Here is a 21,658-nt window from a genome sequence, read left to right as displayed (position 1 = left end):
CTGGTACAAATCTGTCCAGCCATTGTGCCGCTTCTCTGGGGGTATTAAAAAACTTGGTCTCCCCATCCGCCACAACTCTGAGCCTTGAGGGAAACAGCATGGAATAGGAGATGTTAAGGTCTCGCAGACGCCGTTTTATGGGCATAAACTGGGCTCGGTCCTTCTGGACGTCTGCGGCAAAATCCGGGAAGGCCGACACCTTAACTCCATTACGGACCAACGGGCCCTTCGTACGCCCTAGGCGGAGAACTGAGTCCCGGTCTTTGTAATGTAGGAATTTGGCGATGAAGGTGCGAGGAGGGGCACCAGGAGGTAGAGGCCGAGAAGGTATTCTATGTGCACGCTCTACCGTAAATTGGGCAGTAAAGGACTCAGCCCCATACATCTCCTTAAGCCAAGATTCGAGAAAGTCCTCTGGCTGCGAGCCCTCTTCTCTTTCAGGCAGGCCTACAAAACGTACATTGTTCCTGCGCAGCCGTCCTTCCATATCTAAGAGCTTGGTCTGAAGGGAGGAAACCTGCTGGGTCACCGTAGATACGGATTGTTTCAGGGGGCCACACATATCTTCCAGATTGGAGACCCGTGTCTCCGCCTCACCCACTCTCTCACGAATACGCTGAACATCTTGTCTGAGTAAGGAGAGGTCGCACTGCACCTTTTCCATCTTGTCGGAGAGACGCTGTTCACTGCCAGCTATAGCCTCCAGTACCTGCTGAATAGACGGCGCCTCTGCCATCTCTGGGGTACCGGCCGCGGACACAGAGGGGGGGTCCGAGTGGGTTGGAGAGGCTCCCTGGGAAGGAGCTAATGACACCCTGGGATTGGATTGCCTGGCATATCTTTCTAGTTTGGCCGCGGCCGCACTCTGGCCGCCCTTAACCATATCGTGCAGGAGCAGTCACACCTACCCGGGACAGGGTTTTTTAGGATAGAGTGTAGGCAGATGGCGGCAGCAGCAAGGACGTACCCAATCAGTGGCGGGAAGCACCCGTGCCCGGTCCCTATGTCCGAATATCAATGGGTAGAAAATGCAGACTTGTGTAGCAGTAATAATATGGACAGAAGTATTGTAGAGGGAGGCAGGGGTAGGATAATGGTGTGTAGCACACCGTTGAATATTAGTGCAGTACAGCAGCGTAGCCAGAACCTATCTACATGCAGCCTTTCTGTGGTAGAATGGGAGAGCTGCGCAGCGTTAACACCCAACGGTGCCTCCAACACTATGCTGAGGTAATATAGATGATATAGATAGTGTGAGGCTGATAGTGGGTGAGATCAGCAGACAATAGGGTCTCAGTTTATATAACAGAGTGCAAGTCCCTGGAGAGTCTCATCAGGCAGCCCCTGATATGTGTAGGCATGGGCAGCAGCCACTGTAATCCCCTCCTAAAATGGCCGCAGTGCCTCTTCCCCTTCCCCAGGAGTACCTGCCAAACGTCCTAGCTTCAGAGTCCCTGGTCCCAGCTCACGAGGCAGAGGAGAGGAGAGGCTGTCTCTCTCCCACAGTCTTTCGGCGGCGTCTGGCGTCAGCAGCAGCCCGCCGCACGAGCTCCGGGCGTCCCGCGGCCGAGGCCGCCAAAATCGAGGCCGGGGATCCGGAGGAGTTGTAGGCCGCAGGGCCGGGCGGCGGTGGTTGGCGCCTCTACGGGACCCGGAGACCGCGGACATACACACCCGTCGGTGCCCAGCAGCACAGGGTGAGCACTTCAGCCGGGCAGAGCACCAGGGGGAGTCAGGATATCTTCAGGAGTTTAGGTAGCCGGGGAGCTCCCGAGACTTGCTGCCTACTCCTCAGCCGCCGTGGCCACGCCCACTCACGTCCTTTTCGACTGGATGTGCTCGCACAGTGGTCGGGCTCGCACTTACAGATTCACCACAGGGTAAGGTTGTCTCCAAGGACCAGAGTGTCTCTACTCTGGTGGCTCAGGGTACAGAATCTAACCGCAGGAAAACAGTGCAGCACCTGGAATTGGATAATTCTCACGGCAGACGCAAGTCTCAGAGGTTGGGGAAATGTAGTTCAGAATCTTCAGCTCCAGGGTCTCTGGGCGGATCACGAAAGATTGCTGTCTATAAATGTCCTGGAACTCCGGGCAATTTACAATGCGTTACGACAGGCAGTGCACATGCTGCAGGCTCAGGCAGTCCAGGTGCAATCAGACAATGCGACGGCGGTCGCATACATCAACAAACAAGGCGGAACGAGAAGCCGCATGGCAATGCGGGAAGTAGCTCGAATCCTCAATTGGGCCGAGTATCACCAAGTGATATTGTCGGCAGTGTTCATTCCGGGAGTGGACAACTGGGAGGCGGATTATCTCAGTCGTCGGGATTTCCATCCAGGAGAATGGGCATTAAATCCAGACGTATTTCTCATGCTGGTCCAGAGGTGGGGTTACCCGCAGGTGGACTTGATGGCATCTCGCCACAATCATCAAACGCCCCAGTATGTATCCAGAACGAGAGATCCAGAGGCAGTGGCGGTGGATGCTCTCACAGTCAGGTGGCCATACAGTCTAGTATATCTGTTTCCACCGTTTCCGCTGCTCCCTCTATTGCTAAAACGGATCAAAAGAGAGTTCGTCACAGTCATACTAGTGGCGCCTCATTGGCCACGGAGAGCTTGGTTTTCGGATCTTCGTGGATTACTCGCAGACGATCCTTGGCCGCTCCCACTACGTCCGGACCTGTTACAACAGGGTCCGTTTCTTTACCCCGATTTAGCGCGGCTGCGTTTGACGGGGTGGCTGTTGAGACCGCCCTCCTAAGAAGAGAGGGCATTCCAGAATCAGTCATTCCAACCATGTTACGAGCTAGGAAGCCGGTTACGGCAGCTCATTATTATAGAATTTGGCGTGCCTATATAGGTTGGTGTGAAGCTAGGAAGTTTCCAACTTCATCTTTCAAGTTATCCCGTCTTTTGTTATTTCTACAGATGGGATTAGATGGAGGTCTACGTTTATCCACACTAAAAGTGCAGATATCTGCTTTGTCAATTTACTTTCAAAGACGATTGGCTCTTTTGCCATCAGTACACACCTTTATGCAGGGTGTCCTCAGAGTACAGCCTCCATTCATTCCACCTACAGCGCCATGGGACTTGAATCTGGTTTTAGATTTCTTAGTCTTTTCATTTTGAACCCTTACAACAAGTGGATATTAAATTTCTCACTTGGAAAACAATTTTTCTTCTAGTCTTGGCTTTGGCAAGGCGAGTTTCAGATTTGGGTGCCTTGTCATGCAAGCCACCATATTTGGTGTTTCATGATGACAGAGCGGAACTTCGGACGAATTCCGCTTTCTTACCAAAAGACATCAACCAACCAATAGTAGTTCCTTTGTTATTAGGACATTCTGAAACTCTGGATGTGGTACGCGCTTTACGCGTTTGTGTCTCGAACGTCTACACTTCGTAAGACGGATACGTTGTTTGTTCTCTATGATGCTGCCAAGAGGGGTTGGCCAGCCTCTAAGCAGACCCTATCCAGATGGATAAAACTGACCATACGTCAGGCTTATCTTCAGGCTAGATTACAGCCGCCTACATCGGTAACAGCTCATTCCACACGTTCTGTTGGAACTTCATGGGCAGCTGGTCGTGGAGCCTCTACGACACAGCTTTGCCGGGCGGCTACATGGTCATCAGTGCACACGTTTGTGCGCTTTTATAAGTTTGATACTTTTGCGGCATCAGCATCTAGCTTTGGCCGTTTAGTGTTATAAGTGCCAAATAGCTCTCCCGCCCACGGGGGAAACTTTGGTACGTCCCAAGAGTACTCCAGTGACCCCTAGTGGATGAAAAAGAAAATAGGATTTTGGTACTTAACAGATAAATCCTTTTCTTTGAATCCATAGGGGGCACTGGACACCCACCCAGAGCAGTTATTACCTGGTTGTGGTAAGTGCAGGGAATATTATGGTAACACACTCTTACCGACCGTTTCAAATTAGAAATTCTGTCGGGTTGGTGTCAACTGTTAGTTGTCATTTTTTGTTGGTGTCAACTTTATTGTTGTCCAGTTTTGTTATGTGTATTTCTCCATTGTCAACCTCTATAGCTCCAGTTCGGCTCAGTAAAAAACACTGAGGTACTCTGGGATATGGAGGGGAGGTATAATCAAAGTTTAACTGTTCAGTGCCTAGTTCCAATGGAACCGTCCATATCCCAAGAGTACTCCAGTGCCCCCTATGGATTCAAAGAAAAGGATTTATCTGGTAAGTACCAAAATCCTATGTTTTCCCGCCCTTATTAGCTGGGTTGGAGTTTTTGGGAGGCATGGTTTTGTCTATAAATCTATCCATACCCCTGTAAAAGGGGGGGCGGGGGGGGGGGGGATAAGCAGATGTTAAATACGCACACAAAGGCAGGTGCTAAGATATGTATATAATATGCAATTAATAATACCAGGGCAGGATATAACCATAAAGTATCAGAACATGTTGGGAGTCCCCAGAAGAAATTGCAGAGGCGGGGAGTTACAACTTACATACTAATGTCAGCGGGAGAAATGACAGGAAGTGAGGGGACCGGAGAGAGCACCGGGTTATTGGGGGAGGGGGAACACCCGCACTGTGCCCAGAGAGTGCAGAAAATTATTATTATTATTTTTTTTTAAATAATAATTTTTTTTTTTTTTTTTTTTACTAACCCCTAAAAGGACCTAGGGTGCAAAAGTGTTGAATGTACACTATTAACTCTAGGTTTAGTCAATTTAAAGCAAACACAGTATGAAGAGTCATCAGTTACATAACAACCAGAGACAAAAAGTTAATTCAAAATATATGTAGAATACTGGCCGTAATCACAGGTCACGCAGTCCTACAGGGCGACTGCAGTAGGAGGAGTTCATGCAACTTCTGAAAGGCAGTTCAGTGGTTAGAAAAGGCAAGGGCAGAGTTCACCTCGTGCATTCAACTGGTAGTAAAGGGCTGTTGGATTGTTGGGGGCTGAGTGTCTGATGCTCCAGGAGAGTCGGTGGGAGCCAATCTGGGAGCGCTGTGAAGCAGTGACTAGTGAGAGGAAGCACAGGGCAGGTTGTTGATGTTGTAGTGCAGGATTTGTACATAGGTAGAGATCTCGTAGATAGAGCGGCAGGGTCAGGAACCTCTGTGGGGGGGGGGGAATAGGCGGTAGCAGATGTTAGCGTGGCGAGTGTGATCCGCCGTCCAAGGTGGCTTCTCGTACTGTAAGGCCGTTGTGATGCAGAGGGTAGAGATGGCGTGTGAGAGCAGATATTGCGTGGGGGCAAAGGGCGCAATTTCACAGCCCGAGTAGAAGGGTAGAAATTCGTCTTGCGGCCGAGGATTGTGGCCTGACTCCGGGAATAAAGGCTAAGACTTCGGGTGCAGCAGTTAAAGTTCCAAAGGTGATCCCTTCATGGGATAGCAATGTGTGCCATGTATCCACTGATATGGGTAGGAGCTGCTAGGTCCAGAGTCGTGTTAAGATGCGGTCGTCACAGACGTCCCGCCCACCGGCAGTCTTAATACAGGTAGATAAATGTTAAGGTGACATTTCCTCTCAAGTAGGTGAGTACACACTGGTGCACCGGCTGGATGTGGGTTGTGGGACATCAGATGCCGAACCAGGTTCCCAATGTTGGTGAAGGGAGCGGGTGACCCAATGGTCGCAGGGCCGAACACAGGTAGGCACCTCGGGTAGGGCAGAGCGTTCCCCCTCCGGTGGAAGGTTCAGTGCGTCAGGAAGGTGGTGTCGCTGTCGCCCGTTGAAAGCAGGTGCTATGCGACCAAGCTATGCAGGCAGGGCAGGGAGGGGTAGCCGACGTCCGACATTCAGTCAGCGGTAATGGTCTGGGTCTGCGGCTTGAGGTCCAATAGACGAGTGGGAACGGCTCCAAGGGTCTCGCTCAGGGATGCAGCCTAAATCAAAGCCGCGGCCTCGGGGATAGGCCACAATAAACCCGGTTGCAGGTCCCTCGCTGGTGATTGCAGCTCCGGAACGCAATTAGAGGCTCAGGAGCGGTGCCGCGGATTGTTCCCTGCCTCTATGGCCCACGGTCACCCGGGTGGTGTAAAGACTGCACAGCCGCAGCAGGATCAGGGGCTTTTCGCCAGCGCACATAGGCCCCAGCAGGTGGCAGCTAGTCCACTGGCAGGGCTCAGTGGCATCATCCCCGCAGTAGCGTTGAGGCCCGCGACCCCGGAGCTCCCGGATCCCCCACCAGGCCCGGAAATGTAAGCCTCCGGGGTGTAAGGAGGCCACAGAGCAGCGGGTTCGGCGGTGTTGGTGGTCGCGTCTGCGGTATCCCCGTCAGGCGCGTTATAGGAGGATGCCTCCGTCAGGTGTGCTGGGGGGGTAGAGATGCAGCAGCAGGCCCGGTGGGGCGGGCGGCTATGGCAGCGACGCCTATGTCGGGTGCTCCCGGAGCTGCAGTGCGGGTGGTCATCGGCAGAAGCCCAGCGATGTGTGGCGGGTTGGCGCTGTCAGAAGCCTAGCGGCGTGTGGCGTGTCCGTCAGCGCTGCCGGCAGCGGTGTTCCCGTCAGACGCGCCGGATTCGGGGCTTCCGGTCTTCTCTTCCCTGTATTTTTATTTATTTATTTATTTACTTTGTGCCTATGTAGCTGGAGCAGCCCCAAACAGTGTCCGGGAGATACAGCTGCCAGAGGACTCCCCCCAAGCAGAAGCAGGGCCGCACCGAGCAGACAGTGGGCGCAGCGCCAGTTCTCAAGATGGCGCCGCCAGACCCCAGAGGAAACCCTCTGCCGCTCAGGCTCCCGGCGGCCGCCAATAGACCAGCCAGGAGCGGGCGCTGCGGCGGGCGCTTCGTGGAGGTCTGGATCACAGAGTCAGGGCGCCGGACAGTGGAAGCGGCAGCTGCGGCGGGAGAGAGCAGGAAGGTCCCCTCGTCCCCGGCTCTCCGCAGCGCGACCATTACAAACAGCGGGCGTCTCTCCGAGGTAAGGGGGCAGCGGCCCGCACTCACCTCCCCACGGGGCAACAGGGTAGAGGGCGCTGGGATAAGAAACCAAGCTGTGAGGAGGGGGGTCGTCCTCCGCACCGGGCTCCAGGTACCAGGGTTCACTTCCTCCCGGGCCGCACAAAAATCGAGGCCCCGGCTTTTACTGGGTCAGAAGATCGCAACCCGCACGGGTGTAGGAGACACCCACCGGCTCCGCGGTCCCCTCTGCCCAGTACAGGAGTACCCCAGCTGGTAGAGATGAGTCTCTAGCGTCACCAGGGAGCAGATGGGTATCGTGAAATTTGTGCCCAAGGCAGGAGCTCCAGAGGAACATGTCTGCCTAGGCCAGTAGATAAGCCACGCCCCGGGATTTTTTTTTTAATGAGTTCTCCCATATTTCATTTAAACATGTATCAAATTTCACTTTGGTACTCCCATGGGATAATGCGATTACAATAATTTACTGACAAGCAGGCAGCTAAATTATACAAAATTCTCACTTGCAGACAGTGTATTATAAAGTTTTGAAAAACAGCAATATAACCTTAATATATATATAACAGACCAGGTTTTGTTCATGCTTTCCATGAGTTTAGTTTTGAAGTTGCAGAGTTTCTCTTTCTGTAATGGTGTACACACGTCCTGTTGTAGTCAAGTAGAACTCAAGTTACAGGCAAACGAAAAGACCCCCGCGGCAGTAAAATTGCATATTTTGGTCATTTTTAAATTGCTCCACCTCCAAAAATATCCAACCTATGATGTTGAAATTTGATGTAAATTAGTTTCTTGTCAGACCTAACAAGCACAGCAAATTTAATTGAAATCGGTTATGGTCGTGAAAATGGCTGTGTTGATTTGATGTGGAATGACCCACATGTCTTCTCATCCTTCATCTCGACCCTGGTTCATCATTGCTGTATGACCATATCACAGCCCAGTAAGAACCTTTGCAATCTGGTGGACAACAATGCAATAGATAGCACCTATCCTTGTGTATCCATGCCTATTTCCTTATAGATCGTAAGCTTGCGAGCAGGGCCTTCCTACCTCTATGACTGTTTGTTATTACCCAGTTTTGTTATACCATTGTTTTGTTATATTATTGTTATTTCCAATAAGAAACTGTAAAAAAAAAAAAAATATATATATATAGATATATATATTTATTTTCCTCCACTGGCGGCACTCAAAGGCTTTTCCAAAAAAACTACACAAGTCGGCTGTCTGTGGGCAACGTTTCAGCGCCGTGTAGCGCTTTTATCAAGCCCTTGATAAAAGCGCTACACGGCGCTTAAACGTTGCCCACAGACAGCCGACTTGTGTAGTTTTTTGGGAAAAGCTTTTGAGTGCCGCCAGTGGAGGAATGTATTGCGTGCAGCCGCGCTGGTTGTAATGAGGAAGGCACCGGGCGTATTACATTTGTGAGTGTTCGTGGAGTGCCGGAGTTGGAGATGTGTATGTAATATATATATATATCTATATATCTATCTATATATATATATATATATATATATATATATATATATCTATATAGATATAGATATAGATATAGATATATATATACATATCCACAAAAGAAGCCGCTTCTCACTTTCATTTAAATTGAATGCTGGTGCTCGGTCAGTGTAATCATATAAAAAAAGTTCCAAGAATAACCACAAGAGGGATTATACCCAGATAAACCAGCACACTGCTTAGTTGAAAAAAGTGCTTTTTACTGTTTGTAGAATAAAACAGAAGTTTTGAAAAATAGCAAGCATATGGCACACATGTTTGATAGCAGCATATGGAGTAAATCAATGAATACTTAACATTCCGACAGCTGTTTCGACTATCTTCTTCATAGGAATGAATAAAGTGTCATAGTGCCAAACACTGCACACCGCAGTGTCTATTTCAAAAGTGACATGTGCCTCATAAGCTATACTAGCAAGTGCTCTTTATAGTGTGCTGAAGTACTTACCTGTGAGCCATCACACCTGTTCCCGGTCCCACGTGGACGCTAACCACGTCACATCTGGGCGCCACCATCATGACGCTAACCGGAAGTGTCGTCCGGGGAAGGATTTGTCCGCTACACACCATGTGTAAACACTCGGCGGAGCTGGACAATAACCTCCCCTGGTCGGCGAGCGGAAGTCACCGAGGCCGCGTCCACGTGTTCTCAGTCGCTCCGTGTCGCGCATCATGTTCAATGCGCCACACGTGCCAACCGTGGGATGTGTTCCATGTGCCCGGACTGGAAAATCATCCGGAACTAATAGAGCACCATACCCGTTTCCGGGGACAGGATAGAGGCGCACAGGCACCCATCAGAAAAATGAAAATAAAAATAAAAATAAAGAATGTGAACAATGTAACTAATAATAAATCACATGATATATATGTAACTAGATATAATATACAGATGGAGCAAGTAGATGGTCACTCATGAACTTAACTGTCGATTAATAGATTAATATTAGAATTAGTACAAACGAAAATTACAGCTATTACTCTATCCTGATCAAATAAATGCAATGCTCCACCTTAAGGCCACTAGTGTAGTCCCAATGGCCAATATCATTATGTGAAACTTATTCTAAATATACATACAAAAAGTAAACAATGATAAAAATATATCATAACCAGACAATGGATCCAGATGCACAACCACTAGGCCCACATGCGTCCATGTATAAAAAATGAAAATGAAAAATACAAAGAGTAAAAAATAAAAAATGAATGTGAAAAATAATAAAAATTACAAAAAAGGTACAAATGAAAAGTCTTCATTGAGCCCTGCAGGCGAGAGGGAATCCAAACGTCGAATCCATCGACATTCTCGCTGTAGTAGCAACTTATGGCGGTCGCCACCCCTCTTGAGTGGGGGTACGTGGTCGATGGGCATAAATGATAGATCTTTGATATGGTGTCCATGGTAAACAAAATGCTTAGCAACTGGTGGTGTTGAGTTCTCGACTTTGAAGAACGCTTTTTTGATTGATGACCGATGTAAGGCCATGCGTTCTTTGAGCATTCTAATAGTCTTTCCAACATATAATTTGTTACAGGGGCATTGGATTACATAAACGACATATCTTGTCTCACACGTCATGCGATGTTTCAAACGAAAAACGTCGCCCCTGGTTGGATGTATGAAGGTGCTACCAGTGTGCATATGCTTGCAATTAACACAGGAGCCACATTTGTGCACCCCTGGTCTTAATTGTAACCAACCATTACCATGTTGTGACATCGGCACTATGTCAGAGTAGGTGATCTGATCCTTGAGATTTGAACTGCGTTTGTAGCTGAATAGCGGTAGACTGCCACAGAATCTCCCCATAGTCGGGTCTGCCTGTAGAATGTGCCAATGTTTGGAGATCGCACGTCTCATGACACCAGAGGCAACGGAGTATGTGCTGGAGAAGACTAGTCGTCCAATCTCAGTACCTTTATTCTTGGTTCTTGGCACGTCTGTCCGTTCCATCTGTAGACATTTGGTTATTGCTTCTTGTATCTCTGATGGATCATAACCTCTCTCAGTGAATTTCTTGCCCATCTCCGCCAAAGCACCTGGTATTAATGTGTCATCTGAAGTAATTCGCATTATGCGTAAAAGTTGTGAAAAAGGTAGGCCTTTCTTTAATGGCCGTGGATGAAAACTGGTTGCCAATAAAAGAGAATTTTTGTCTGTAGGTTTTCTAAACACCTCCGTGGTGATCGATCCGTTAACCAACTTAATGGTAACGTCCAAAAAATTAATAGAAACAAAATCATGAACGCATGTGAGCCTAATGGATCCTGGTGTTGAATTCAATCTAGCAATGAATTGTTGTAACTTAGTCTCGCCCCCAGTCCACAGCATGAAAAGGTCATCTATGTAACGAACATAAAATTTAATAGATGATGAAAAATCTGCGTCTGCCATAATGTATTGTTTTTCATATTGAAACATAAACAAATTGGCATACGAAGGGGCCACATTGGACCCCATCGCTGTGCCCTGTAATTGTAAATAAAAAGAATTTTCAAACAAAAAATAATTTTTGTGCAAAATAAAATCAAGCAAAAGCAACAAATATTCACTTGGTGGACCCTCATACTGTGGACTGGAGGCGATCGCCTTCCTGGTTGCTTCAACACCCTCATGATGATTAATACACGTGTATAAACTGGTGACATCCATTGTCACCAGTATACAGTCATTCGGAAGAGGGCCAACCGCATTTAATTTCAGTAAGAAATCTGAAGTGTCTTTGATAAAGTATGGAGTGGATTGCACTACCGGCTGTAGAAAAAAGTCTACAAATTGAGATAATGTCTGACACAGAGATCCCCTGGAAGATATGATTGGTCTTCCAGGGGGTTTGACCAGACATTTGTGAACTTTTGGCAAAACATAAATCAAAGGAATACGAGGAAAGTCTTGAGTAAGAAATTTAGCCGTTTGTTCGTCAATCCATTGATTGGACAAACCAATGTCAATGATGGAGTCTACCTCACGTTTAAAATTGTTGGTGGGATCAAAACGCAACTGTTTGTAGCATTGTGTATCAGCTAGTTGGCGATTGATTTCATTTATGTAATCAGTCCGATTTAATATTACCACGCCACCGCCTTTATCGGCGGGGCGTATGATGATGTTAGGATTATTTCTCAAAGAGTTAATTGCCAACCTCTCAGCTTTAGTCATATTGTAGTTCTTAATTTTAATATTTTTAATGCAGGGTAAAGTTTCTTTTCTAACTAGATTCATAAATACCTCAATGGCCGGGTTCACCGAAGGTGGATCAAAATTACTGGGTGCTTTGAATTGCCCCCTTGTGGCAGAGGTATTATCCTTTTTGGAAAAATGATCTTTTAATTTAAGTTGTCTAAAGAATTTATATAATTCAACTTCACAGTCCAACTCATTTTGTTTATAGGTTTGAACGAAAGTGAGTCCTTTTGATAATACTGACATTTCTGCCTCATTTGGAGTATATTCAGATAAATTGAAAACGGTTATTTCCGACCCCCCTTGTAATTCCTGCCTCCGGTACCTTTTGTGTTTGAGCCCCCCTCTCCTGCACGGTCTCTTGACTCTTTGACCTCTTTTGTTTTGCTCCTGGTGAATGTTTTTTCCCCTAAAAAAACACCCCTCTGATTACCTGAATAATCTGAGTCGCTTTGGGAGGTGTGTGATTCTATGTCCGTAAATTGGATTTCAGATTTATTACGTGAGTTTGGACCCTTTCTCCATGGACGTCTAGTTGTTTGTGTAAATAGCCATGGATACACTCTTAAATCTCTGTAGTCATCCTTAACCTTCCGATATTTAGATTTTTTAAAAATCAATAACTCGTTCTTAAATGTTTGAACAGAGTCCTCTAATTTAGTTAGCCAGTCATTTGCAGAATCTGATTTTAAGATTTCTAGGCCCGTGCGTTCACAAACCAAATCTTTCTTAACACTGTCAATGTCAGAATTAACCTGCTGTACTACCAATACCATCAAGTCAAAACTACACTGATTAAGTATCTGGCACCACTGGCGACAAAAGTCCTTATTGTTGCGACCAAGAGTAGGCTGGTTTTTAATTCTAAAACCACGAGGAATTAAATTCTCCTTATGGTATTGAGATATAGTTAAACCATGTAGTTCCAATTCTACCAGTCTCTTACGAAGTCGCAACAAGTCTAAATGTATTTCAGTGGGAGTATCAACATCAAATGCTAATTGTTCAGTGGAAGAAAACAATATCTTAGACACCTCTTTATCTAAAAAGCGTTTTGTACCAGTAATGTCTTTTGCATCTAGATCCATTGACAAAAAATACACAACACACACAAAAAAAGAGACAATGAATGGAAAAATTAATGAAAAAAGAAAAAAGGAAAAAATTGAATGATGTCAGTTTACACTTGTGGTGCAGCTCCCAGTCCACAATAACAATCCGTTACCATGAAAAATACACAAATCCACAAAAGAAGCCGCTTCTCACTTTCATTTAAATTGAATGCTGGTGCTCGGTCAGTGTAATCATATAAAAAAAGTTCCAAGAATAACCACAAGAGGGATTATACCCAGATAAACCAGCACACTGCTTAGTTGAAAAAAGTGCTTTTTACTGTTTGTAGAATAAAACAGAAGTTTTGAAAAATAGCAAGCATATGGCACACATGTTTGATAGCAGCATATGGAGTAAATCAATGAATACTTAACATTCCGACAGCTGTTTCGACTATCTTCTTCATAGGAATGAATAAAGTGTCATAGTGCCAAACACTGCACACCGCAGTGTCTATTTCAAAAGTGACATGTGCCTCATAAGCTATACTAGCAAGTGCTCTTTATAGTGTGCTGAAGTACTTACCTGTGAGCCATCACACCTGTTCCCGGTCCCACGTGGACGCTAACCACGTCACATCTGGGCGCCACCATCATGACGCTAACCGGAAGTGTCGTCCGGGGAAGGATTTGTCCGCTACACACCATGTGTAAACACTCGGCGGAGCTGGACAATAACCTCCCCTGGTCGGCGAGCGGAAGTCACCGAGGCCGCGTCCACGTGTTCTCAGTCGCTCCGTGTCGCGCAGCATGTTCAATGCACCACACGTGCCAACCGTGGGATGTGTTCCATGTGCCCGGACTGGATTTTCCAGTCCGGGCACATGGAACACATCCCACGGTTGGCACGTGTGGCGCATTGAACATGCTGCGCGACACGGAGCGACTGAGAACACGTGGACGCGGCCTCGGTGACTTCCGCTCGCCGACCAGGGGAGGTTATTGTCCAGCTCCGCCGAGTGTTTACACATGGTGTGTAGCGGACAAATCCTTCCCCGGACGACACTTCCGGTTAGCGTCATGATGGTGGCGCCCAGATGTGACGTGGTTAGCGTCCACGTGGGACCGGGAACAGGTGTGATGGCTCACAGGTAAGTACTTCAGCACACTATAAAGAGCACTTGCTAGTATAGCTTATGAGGCACATGTCACTTTTGAAATAGACACTGCGGTGTGCAGTGTTTGGCACTATGACACTTTATTCATTCCTATGAAGAAGATAGTCGAAACAGCTGTCGGAATGTTAAGTATTCATTGATTTACTCCATATGCTGCTATCAAACATGTGTGCCATATGCTTGCTATTTTTCAAAACTTCTGTTTTATTCTACAAACAGTAAAAAGCACTTTTTTCAACTAAGCAGTGTGCTGGTTTATCTGGGTATAATCCCTCTTGTGGTTATTCTTGGAACTTTTATATATATATATATATATATATATATATATATATATATATATATATATATATATATATATATATATATATATTATAGCATTTCACTTCATATCTAATTAATTCTATTTATTTCAGAACCAAGTGAGAAACCAAAGAGCAAAACCTTAAACATTGCTCCGTAACGGCATCCGTTAGAAGCTTTGTCATCCACTTGTTGTTCAGTTAATGATGATGGTTAATAAACAAGGCATTAATAGATGGTGTTTGTATTTTTTGCTGTGTAAGTGTACATATAGTACCTATGCTAATAGAGATGCATCATGTAATGTCATTTGGACAACACAGTAGGTATGGCTGTTGCAGCTCTATCTTGCACCAGTGCACACAAATAAGCTTGTGAGCCTTCTGGTAGCTAGTTGTTAGCTCATTTCTCTAACGTCCTAGTGGATGCTGGGAACTCCGAAAGGACCATGGGGAATAGCGGCTCCGCAGGAGACTGGGCACAAAAGTAAAAAGCTTTAGGACTACCTGGTGTGCACTGGCTCCTCCCCCTATGACCCTCCTCCAAGCCTCAGTTAAGATTTTGTGCCCGAACGAGACGGGTGCAGGCTAAGGGGCTCTCCTGAGCTGCTTAGTTTAAAAGTTTAAAGTAGGTTTTTTATTTTCAGTGAGACCTGCTGGCAACAGGCTCACTGCACCGAGGGACTAAGGGGAGAAGAAGCGAACTCACCTGCGTGCAGAGTGGATTGGGCTTCTTAGGCTACTGGACATTAGCTCCAGAGGGACGATCACAGGCCCAGCCATGGATGGGTCCCGGAGCCGCGCCGCCGGCCCCCTTACAGAGCCAGAAGAGTGAAGAGGTCCGGAAAATCGGCGGCAGAAGACGTCCTGTCTTCAATAAGGTAGCGCACAGCACCGCAGCTGTGCGCCATTGCTCTCAGCACACTTCACACTCCGGTCACTGAGGGTGCAGGGCGCTGGGGGGGGCGCCCTGAGACGCAATAAAAAACCTTTTTTTGGCAAAAAATACATCACATATAGCTCCTGGGCTATATGGATGCATTTAACCCCTGCCAATTTTTCCATTAAAAAGCGGGAGAGAGGCCGCCGAGAAGGGGGCGGAGCCTATCTCCTCAGCACACTGGCGCCATTGTTTCCTCACAGCTCCGTTGGAGGAAGGCTCCCTGACTCTCCCCTGCAGTCCTGCACTACAGAAACAGGGTAAAACAAGAGAGGGGGGGCACTAAATTGGCATATTAATATATACAGCAGCTATATTAGGGGAAAAACACTTATATAAGGTTATCCCTGTATATATATAGCGCTCTGGTGTGTGCTGGCAAACTCTCCCTCTGTCTCCCCAAAGGGCTAGTGGGGTCCTGTCCTCTATCAGAGCATTCCCTGTGTGTGTGCTGTGTCGGTACGCTGTGTCGACATGTATGAGGAAAATGGTGTGGAGGCGGAGCAATTGCCTGTGTTAGTGATGTCACCCCCTAGAGAGTCGACACCTGACTGGATGGTCTTATGGAAAGAATTACGTCATAGTGTCGGCACTTTACAAAAGACTGTTGACGACATGAGACAGCCGGAAAATCAGTTAATACCTGTACAGGCGTCTCAAACACCGTCAGGGGCTATAAAACGCCCGTTACCTCAGGTCGATACAGACACTGACACGGACACTGACTCCAGTGTCGACGGTGAGGAAACAAACGTATTTTCCAGTAGGGCCACACGTTACATGATCACGGCAATGAAGGAGGTTTTGAACATTTCTGATACTACAAGTACCACAAAGAAGGGTATTATGTGGGGTGTGAAAAAACTACCCGTAGTTTTTCCTGAATCAGATGAATTAAATGAAGTGTGTGATGAAGCGTGGGTTTCCCCCGATAAAAAACTGCTAATTTCTAAAAAATTATTGGCATTATACCCTTTCCCGCCAGAGGTTAGGGCGCGTTGGGAAACACCCCCTAGAGTGGATAAGGCGCTCACACGCTTATCAAAACAAGTGGCGTTACCGTCTCCTGATACGGCCGCCCTCAAGGAACCAGCTGATAGAAAGCTGGAAAATATCCTAAAAAGTATATACACACATACTGGTATTATACTGCGACCAGCAATCGCCTCAGCCTGGATGTGCAGTGCTGGGGTGGCTTGGTCGGATTCCCTGACTGAAAATATTGATACCCTGGACAGGGACAATATATTATTGACTATAGAGCATTTAAAAGATGCATTTCTATATATGCGTGATGCACAGAGGGATATTTGCACTCTGGCATCAAGAGTAAGTGCGATGTCCATTTCTGCCAGAAGAGGGTTATGGACGCGACAGTGGTCAGGTGATGCAGATTCCAAACGGCATATGGAAGTATTGCCGTATAAAGGGGAGGAGTTATTTGGGGTCGGTCTATCGGACCTGGTGGCCACGGCAACGGCTGGGAAATCCACCTTTTTACCCCAAGTTACCTCACAGCAGAAAAAGATACCGTCTTTTCAGGCTCAGTCCTTTCGTCCCCATAAGGGCAAGCGGGCAAAAGGCCACTCATATCTGCCCCGGGGCAGAGGAAGGGGAAAAAGACTGCAGCAGACAGCCTCTTCCCACGAACAGAAGCCCTCCCCCGCTTCTGCCAAGTCCTCAGCATGACGCTGGGGCCTTACAAGCGGACTCGGGCACGGTGGGGGCCCGTCTCAAGAATATCAGCGCGCAGTGGGCTCACTCGCAAGTGGACCCCTGGATCCTGCAGGTAGTATCTCAGGGGTACAAATTGGAATTCGAGACGTCTCCCCCTCGCCGGTTCCTGAAGTCTGCCTTACCAACGTCTCCCCCCGACAGGGAGGCGGTATTGGAAGCCATTCACAAGCTCTATTCCCAGCAAGTGATAATCAAGGTACCCCTCCTACAACAGGGAAAGGGGTATTATTCCACGCTGTTTGGTGGTACCGAAGCCGGACGGCTCGGTGAGACCCATTTTAAATCTGAAATCCTTGAACACTTACATAAAAAGGTTCAAGTTCAAGATGGAGTCACTCAGAGCAGTGATAGCGAACCTGGAAGAAGGGGACTATATGGTGTCTCTGGACATCAAGGATGCTTACCTCCATGTCCCAATTTGCCCTTCTCACCAAGGGTACCTCAGGTTTGTGGTACAGAACTGTCACTATCAGTTTCAGACGCTGCCGTTTGGATTGTCCACGGCACCCCGGGTCTTTACCAAGGTAATGGCCGAAATGATTCTTCTTCGAAGAAAAGGCGTCTTAATTATCCCTTACTTGGACGATCTCCTGATAAGGGCAAGGTCCAGAGAACAGTTAGAGGTCGGAGTAGCACTATCTCAAGTAGTACTACGACAGCACGGATGGATTCTAAATATTCCAAAATCGCAGCTGATTCCGACGACACGTCTGCTGTTCCTAGGAATGATTCTGGACACAGTACAGAAAAAGGTGTTTCTCCCGGAAGAGAAAGCCAGGGAGTTATCCGACCTAGTCAGGAACCTCCTAAGACCAGGCCAAGTGTCAGTACATCAATGCACAAGGGTCCTGGGAAAGATGGTGGCTTCTTACGAAGCGATTCCATTCGGCAGATTCCACGCAAGAACTTTTCAGTGGGATCTGCTGGACTAATGGTCCAAATCGCATCTTCAAATGCATCAGCGGATAACCCTGTCTCCAAGGACAAGGGTGTCTCTCCTGTGGTGGTTACAGAGTGCTCATCTCCTAGAGGGCCGCAGATTCGGCATTCAGGATTGGGTCCTGGTGACCACGGATGCCAGCCTAAGGGGCTGGGGAGCAGTCACACAGGGAAGAAATTTCCAGGGCTTGTGGTCAAGCATGGAAACGTCACTTCACATAAATATCCTGGAACTCAGGGCCATTTACAATGCCCTAAGTCAGGCAAGACCTCTGCTTCAGGGTCAGCCGGTGTTGATCCAGTCGGACAACATCACGGCAGTCGCCCATGTAAACAGACAGGGCGGCACAAGAAGCAGGAGGGCAATGACGGAAGTGGCAAGGATTCTTCGCTGGGCGGAAAATCATGTGATAGCACTGTCAGAGTGGGGACTTCACCCAGAAGTCTTCCACATGATTGTGAACCGTTGGAAAAAACCAAAGGTGGACATGATGGCGTCCCGCCTCAACAAAAAACTGGACAGATATTGCGCTAGGTCAAGGGACCCTCAGGCAATAGCTGTGGACGCTCTGGTAACACCGTGGGTGTACCAGTCAGTGTATGTGTTCCCTCCTCTTCCTCTCATACCAAAAGTACTGAGAATCATAAGAAGGAGAGGAGTAAAGACTATACTCGTGGCTCCGGATTGGCCAAGAAGGACTTGGTACCCGGAAATTCCAGAGATGCTCACGGAAGACCCGTGGCCTCTACCTCTAAGAAAGGACCTGCTCCAGCAGGGACCATGTCTGTTCCAAGACTTACCGCGGCTGCGTTTGACGGCATGGCGGTTGAACGCCGGATCCTGAAGGAAAAAGGCATTCCAGATGAAGTCATCCCTACCCTGATCAAAGCCAGGAAGGATGTGACCGTACAACATTATCACCGTATTTGGCGAAAATATGTTGCGTGGTGCGAGGCCAGGAAGGCCCCTACAGAGGAATTTCAACTGGGTCGATTCCTGCATTTCCTGCAAACAGGACTGTCTATGGGCCTAAAATTAGGGTCCATTAAGGTTCAAATTTCGGCCCTGTCAATATTCTTCCAAAAAGAACTAGCTTCTGTTCCTGAAGTTCAGACGTTTGTCAAGGGAGTACTGCATATACAGCCTCCTTTTGTGCCTCCAGTGGCACCTTGGGATCTCAATGTAGTTTTGGGATTCCTAAAATCACATTGGTTTGAACCACTCACCACTGTGGACTTAAAATATCTCACATGGAAAGTGGGAATGCTGTTAGCCCTGGCTTCAGCCAGGCGTGTTTCAGAATTGGCGGCATTATCCTATAAAAGCCCTTACCTAATTTTTCATACGGACAGGGCAGAATTGAGGACTCGTCCTCAATTTCTCCCTAAGGTGTTTTTTGCATTTCACTTAAACCATCCTATTGTGGTGCCTGCGGCTACTAGGGACTTGGAGGATTCCGAGTTGCTGGACGTAGTCAGGGCCCTGAAAATATGTTTCCAGGACGGCTGGAGTCAGAAAATCTGACTCGCTGTTTATCCTGTATGCACCCAACAAGCTGGGTGCTCCTGCTTCTAAGCAGACGATTGCTCGTTGGATTTGTAGTACAATTCAGCTTGCACATTCTGTGGCAGGCCTGCCACAGCCAAAATCTGTAAAAGCCCATTCCACACGGAAAGTGGGCTCATCTTGGGCGGCTGCCCGAGGGGTCTCGGCTTTACAACTTTGCCGAGCTGCTACTGGGTCAGGGGCAAACACGTTTGCTAAATTCTACAAATTTGATACCCTGGCTGAGGAGGACCTGGAGTTCTCTCATTCGGTGCTGCAGAGTCATCCGCACTCTCCCGCCCGTTTGGGAGCTTTGGTATAATCCCCATTGTCCTTTCGGAGTCCCCAGCATCCACTAGGACGTTAGAGAAAATAAGAATTTACTTACCGATAATTCTATTTCTCATAGTCCGTAGTGGATGCTGGGCGCCCATCCCAAGTGCGGATTGTCTGCATTACTTGTACATAGTTATTGTTACAAAAATCGGGTTTTTTGTTGTTGTGAGCCATCTTTTCAGAGGCTCCTTCTGTTATCATGCTGTTAACTGGGTTCAGATCACAAGTTGTACGGTGTGATTGGTGTGGCTGGTAAGAGTCTTTACCCGGGATTCAAGATCCTTCCTTATTGTGTACGCTCGTCCGGGCACAGTATCCTAACTGAGGTTTGGAGGAGGGTCATAGGGGGAGGAGCCAGTGCACACCAGGTAGTCCTAAAGCTTTTTACTTTTGTGCCCAGTCTCCTGCGGAGCCGCTATTCCCCATGGTCCTTTCGGAGTCCCCAGCATCCACTATGAACTATGAGAAATAGAATTATCGGTAAGTAAATTCTTATTTTTTCATGAAAATTGTTATGCATATAAATTACTGTGAACCATATATGTGGAAACAAAATTAAATCACCTGTGATTAGACATCTAATGCATTTTGAAGATTTCTTAAACTATCTATTTCTTTGATTATTGAGGTAATCTCTTTGATTTGCTTTGTTCTCAGACCCCTGGATGGTCAGGCATCTTATCTGGAGAATGAGAAGTCCCAGCTGAAAACAACCAAATCTGCTCTATTAAATCATTCTGGTGTAGATGATGATGCGAAATTTGTCCTTGGCTTTAAAGATGATTTGTAAGTTTATTTTTGCTACTATTCTTGAGGAGTTTGTTCACCTATAGCCAACACTAGTTTTCACTTTGTTTGGGAAAGTAGTACAATAGTAAGAGCAAGCACAAGAATCACTCTTTCATTGCATGTACTGCCATGAAAAGTTATTATCTAAAAAAAAGTAATTGTAGGTTAATTGGCAGCACAATACTTCTGTGCTGCATTCACTAAAATTCTGTCCTGGGATACAGCAATGGCACAACAAAACTTCAAGGTTTGTATGTGAGTAAAGGTATTTGTTTGCAGTATTAGTGTTTTCCTCACGTCCGTATAATCGTGATGACGGCTGTAGATGATGATTTTAATAGATGGACATGTCAGGACTATATGAAGATGTAATGGATGTATGTGGAAAACTTATTTACTGGTTTTCCTGCTGCTAACCACATCATAGTATCTTGCATAATACATAGAATCTACTTATACTATGACACTAACAGTATAACAGTAATGAAGCGAGGAACCGAAGGCACCATTCAGGCCCACACAACACTATGGCCCTCATTCCGAGTTGTTCGTTCGCTAGCTGCTTTTAGCAGCATTGCAAACGCTAGGCCGCTGCCCTCTGGAAGTGTATCTTAGCTTAGCAAAATAGCGAACGAAAGATTAGCAGAACTGCTACTAAATAATTCCCTGCAGTTTCTGAGTAGCTCCAGACCTACTCCTAGACTGCGATCAGCTCAGTCCGTTTAGTTCCTGGTTTGACGTCACAAACACGCCACTCCCCCGTTTCTCCAGCCACTCCTGTGTTTTTACCTGGCACACCTGCGTTTTTTAGCACACTACCTGAAAACGGTCTGTTTCCGCCCAGAAACACCCACTTCCTGTCAATCACACTACGATCACTCGAGCAATGAAAAAACGTCGCTCGACCTTGTGTAAATCTACAAAGTTTTGTGTGAAAGTACTTAGCGCATGCGCGCTGCGTACCATGCGCATGCGCATTTTTGCCATTTTTTTACTTAATCGCTGCACTGCGAAAATCGGCAGCGAGCGAACAACTCGGAATGACCACCTATATCAGGAGACTAGTGGGTATTAATGTAACAATTATGAACGTAGATCAAGAAAAAAGATGAGTGCAGTGTAGCTTTACCCAGCAACAAACTGAGCTGCTCCAATGTCATCCTGTCCATATAGGGTAGACATAGAAACAAAGATGAGATTAACATAGATGGGTAGAGAG

The 21,658-nt window shown here is 47.0% G+C and overlaps 1 protein-coding gene across 3 annotated transcripts in view; it reads left to right on the top strand.

Annotated features, from left to right (window-relative positions):
- The window catches only part of CEP192 (centrosomal protein 192), a 639,877-nt gene that overhangs the window by 89,121 nt on the left and 529,098 nt on the right, over positions 1-21,658 (top strand). For all 3 annotated transcript variants that reach the window (XM_063923418.1, XM_063923417.1, XM_063923415.1), the window contains exon 3: positions 20,308-20,436. In XM_063923418.1, the coding sequence (XP_063779488.1) occupies positions 20,308-20,436 (129 nt within the window). The remainder of the gene's footprint in view (positions 1-20,307; positions 20,437-21,658) is intronic.

Source organism: Pseudophryne corroboree, chromosome 5, assembly GCF_028390025.1.
Source record: "Pseudophryne corroboree isolate aPseCor3 chromosome 5, aPseCor3.hap2, whole genome shotgun sequence".
NCBI classification, from domain to species: Eukaryota; Metazoa; Chordata; class Amphibia; order Anura; family Myobatrachidae; genus Pseudophryne; species Pseudophryne corroboree.
Note: the sequence above shows the minus strand (reverse complement) of the source record. Positions and strands in the feature narration are given on the sequence as shown.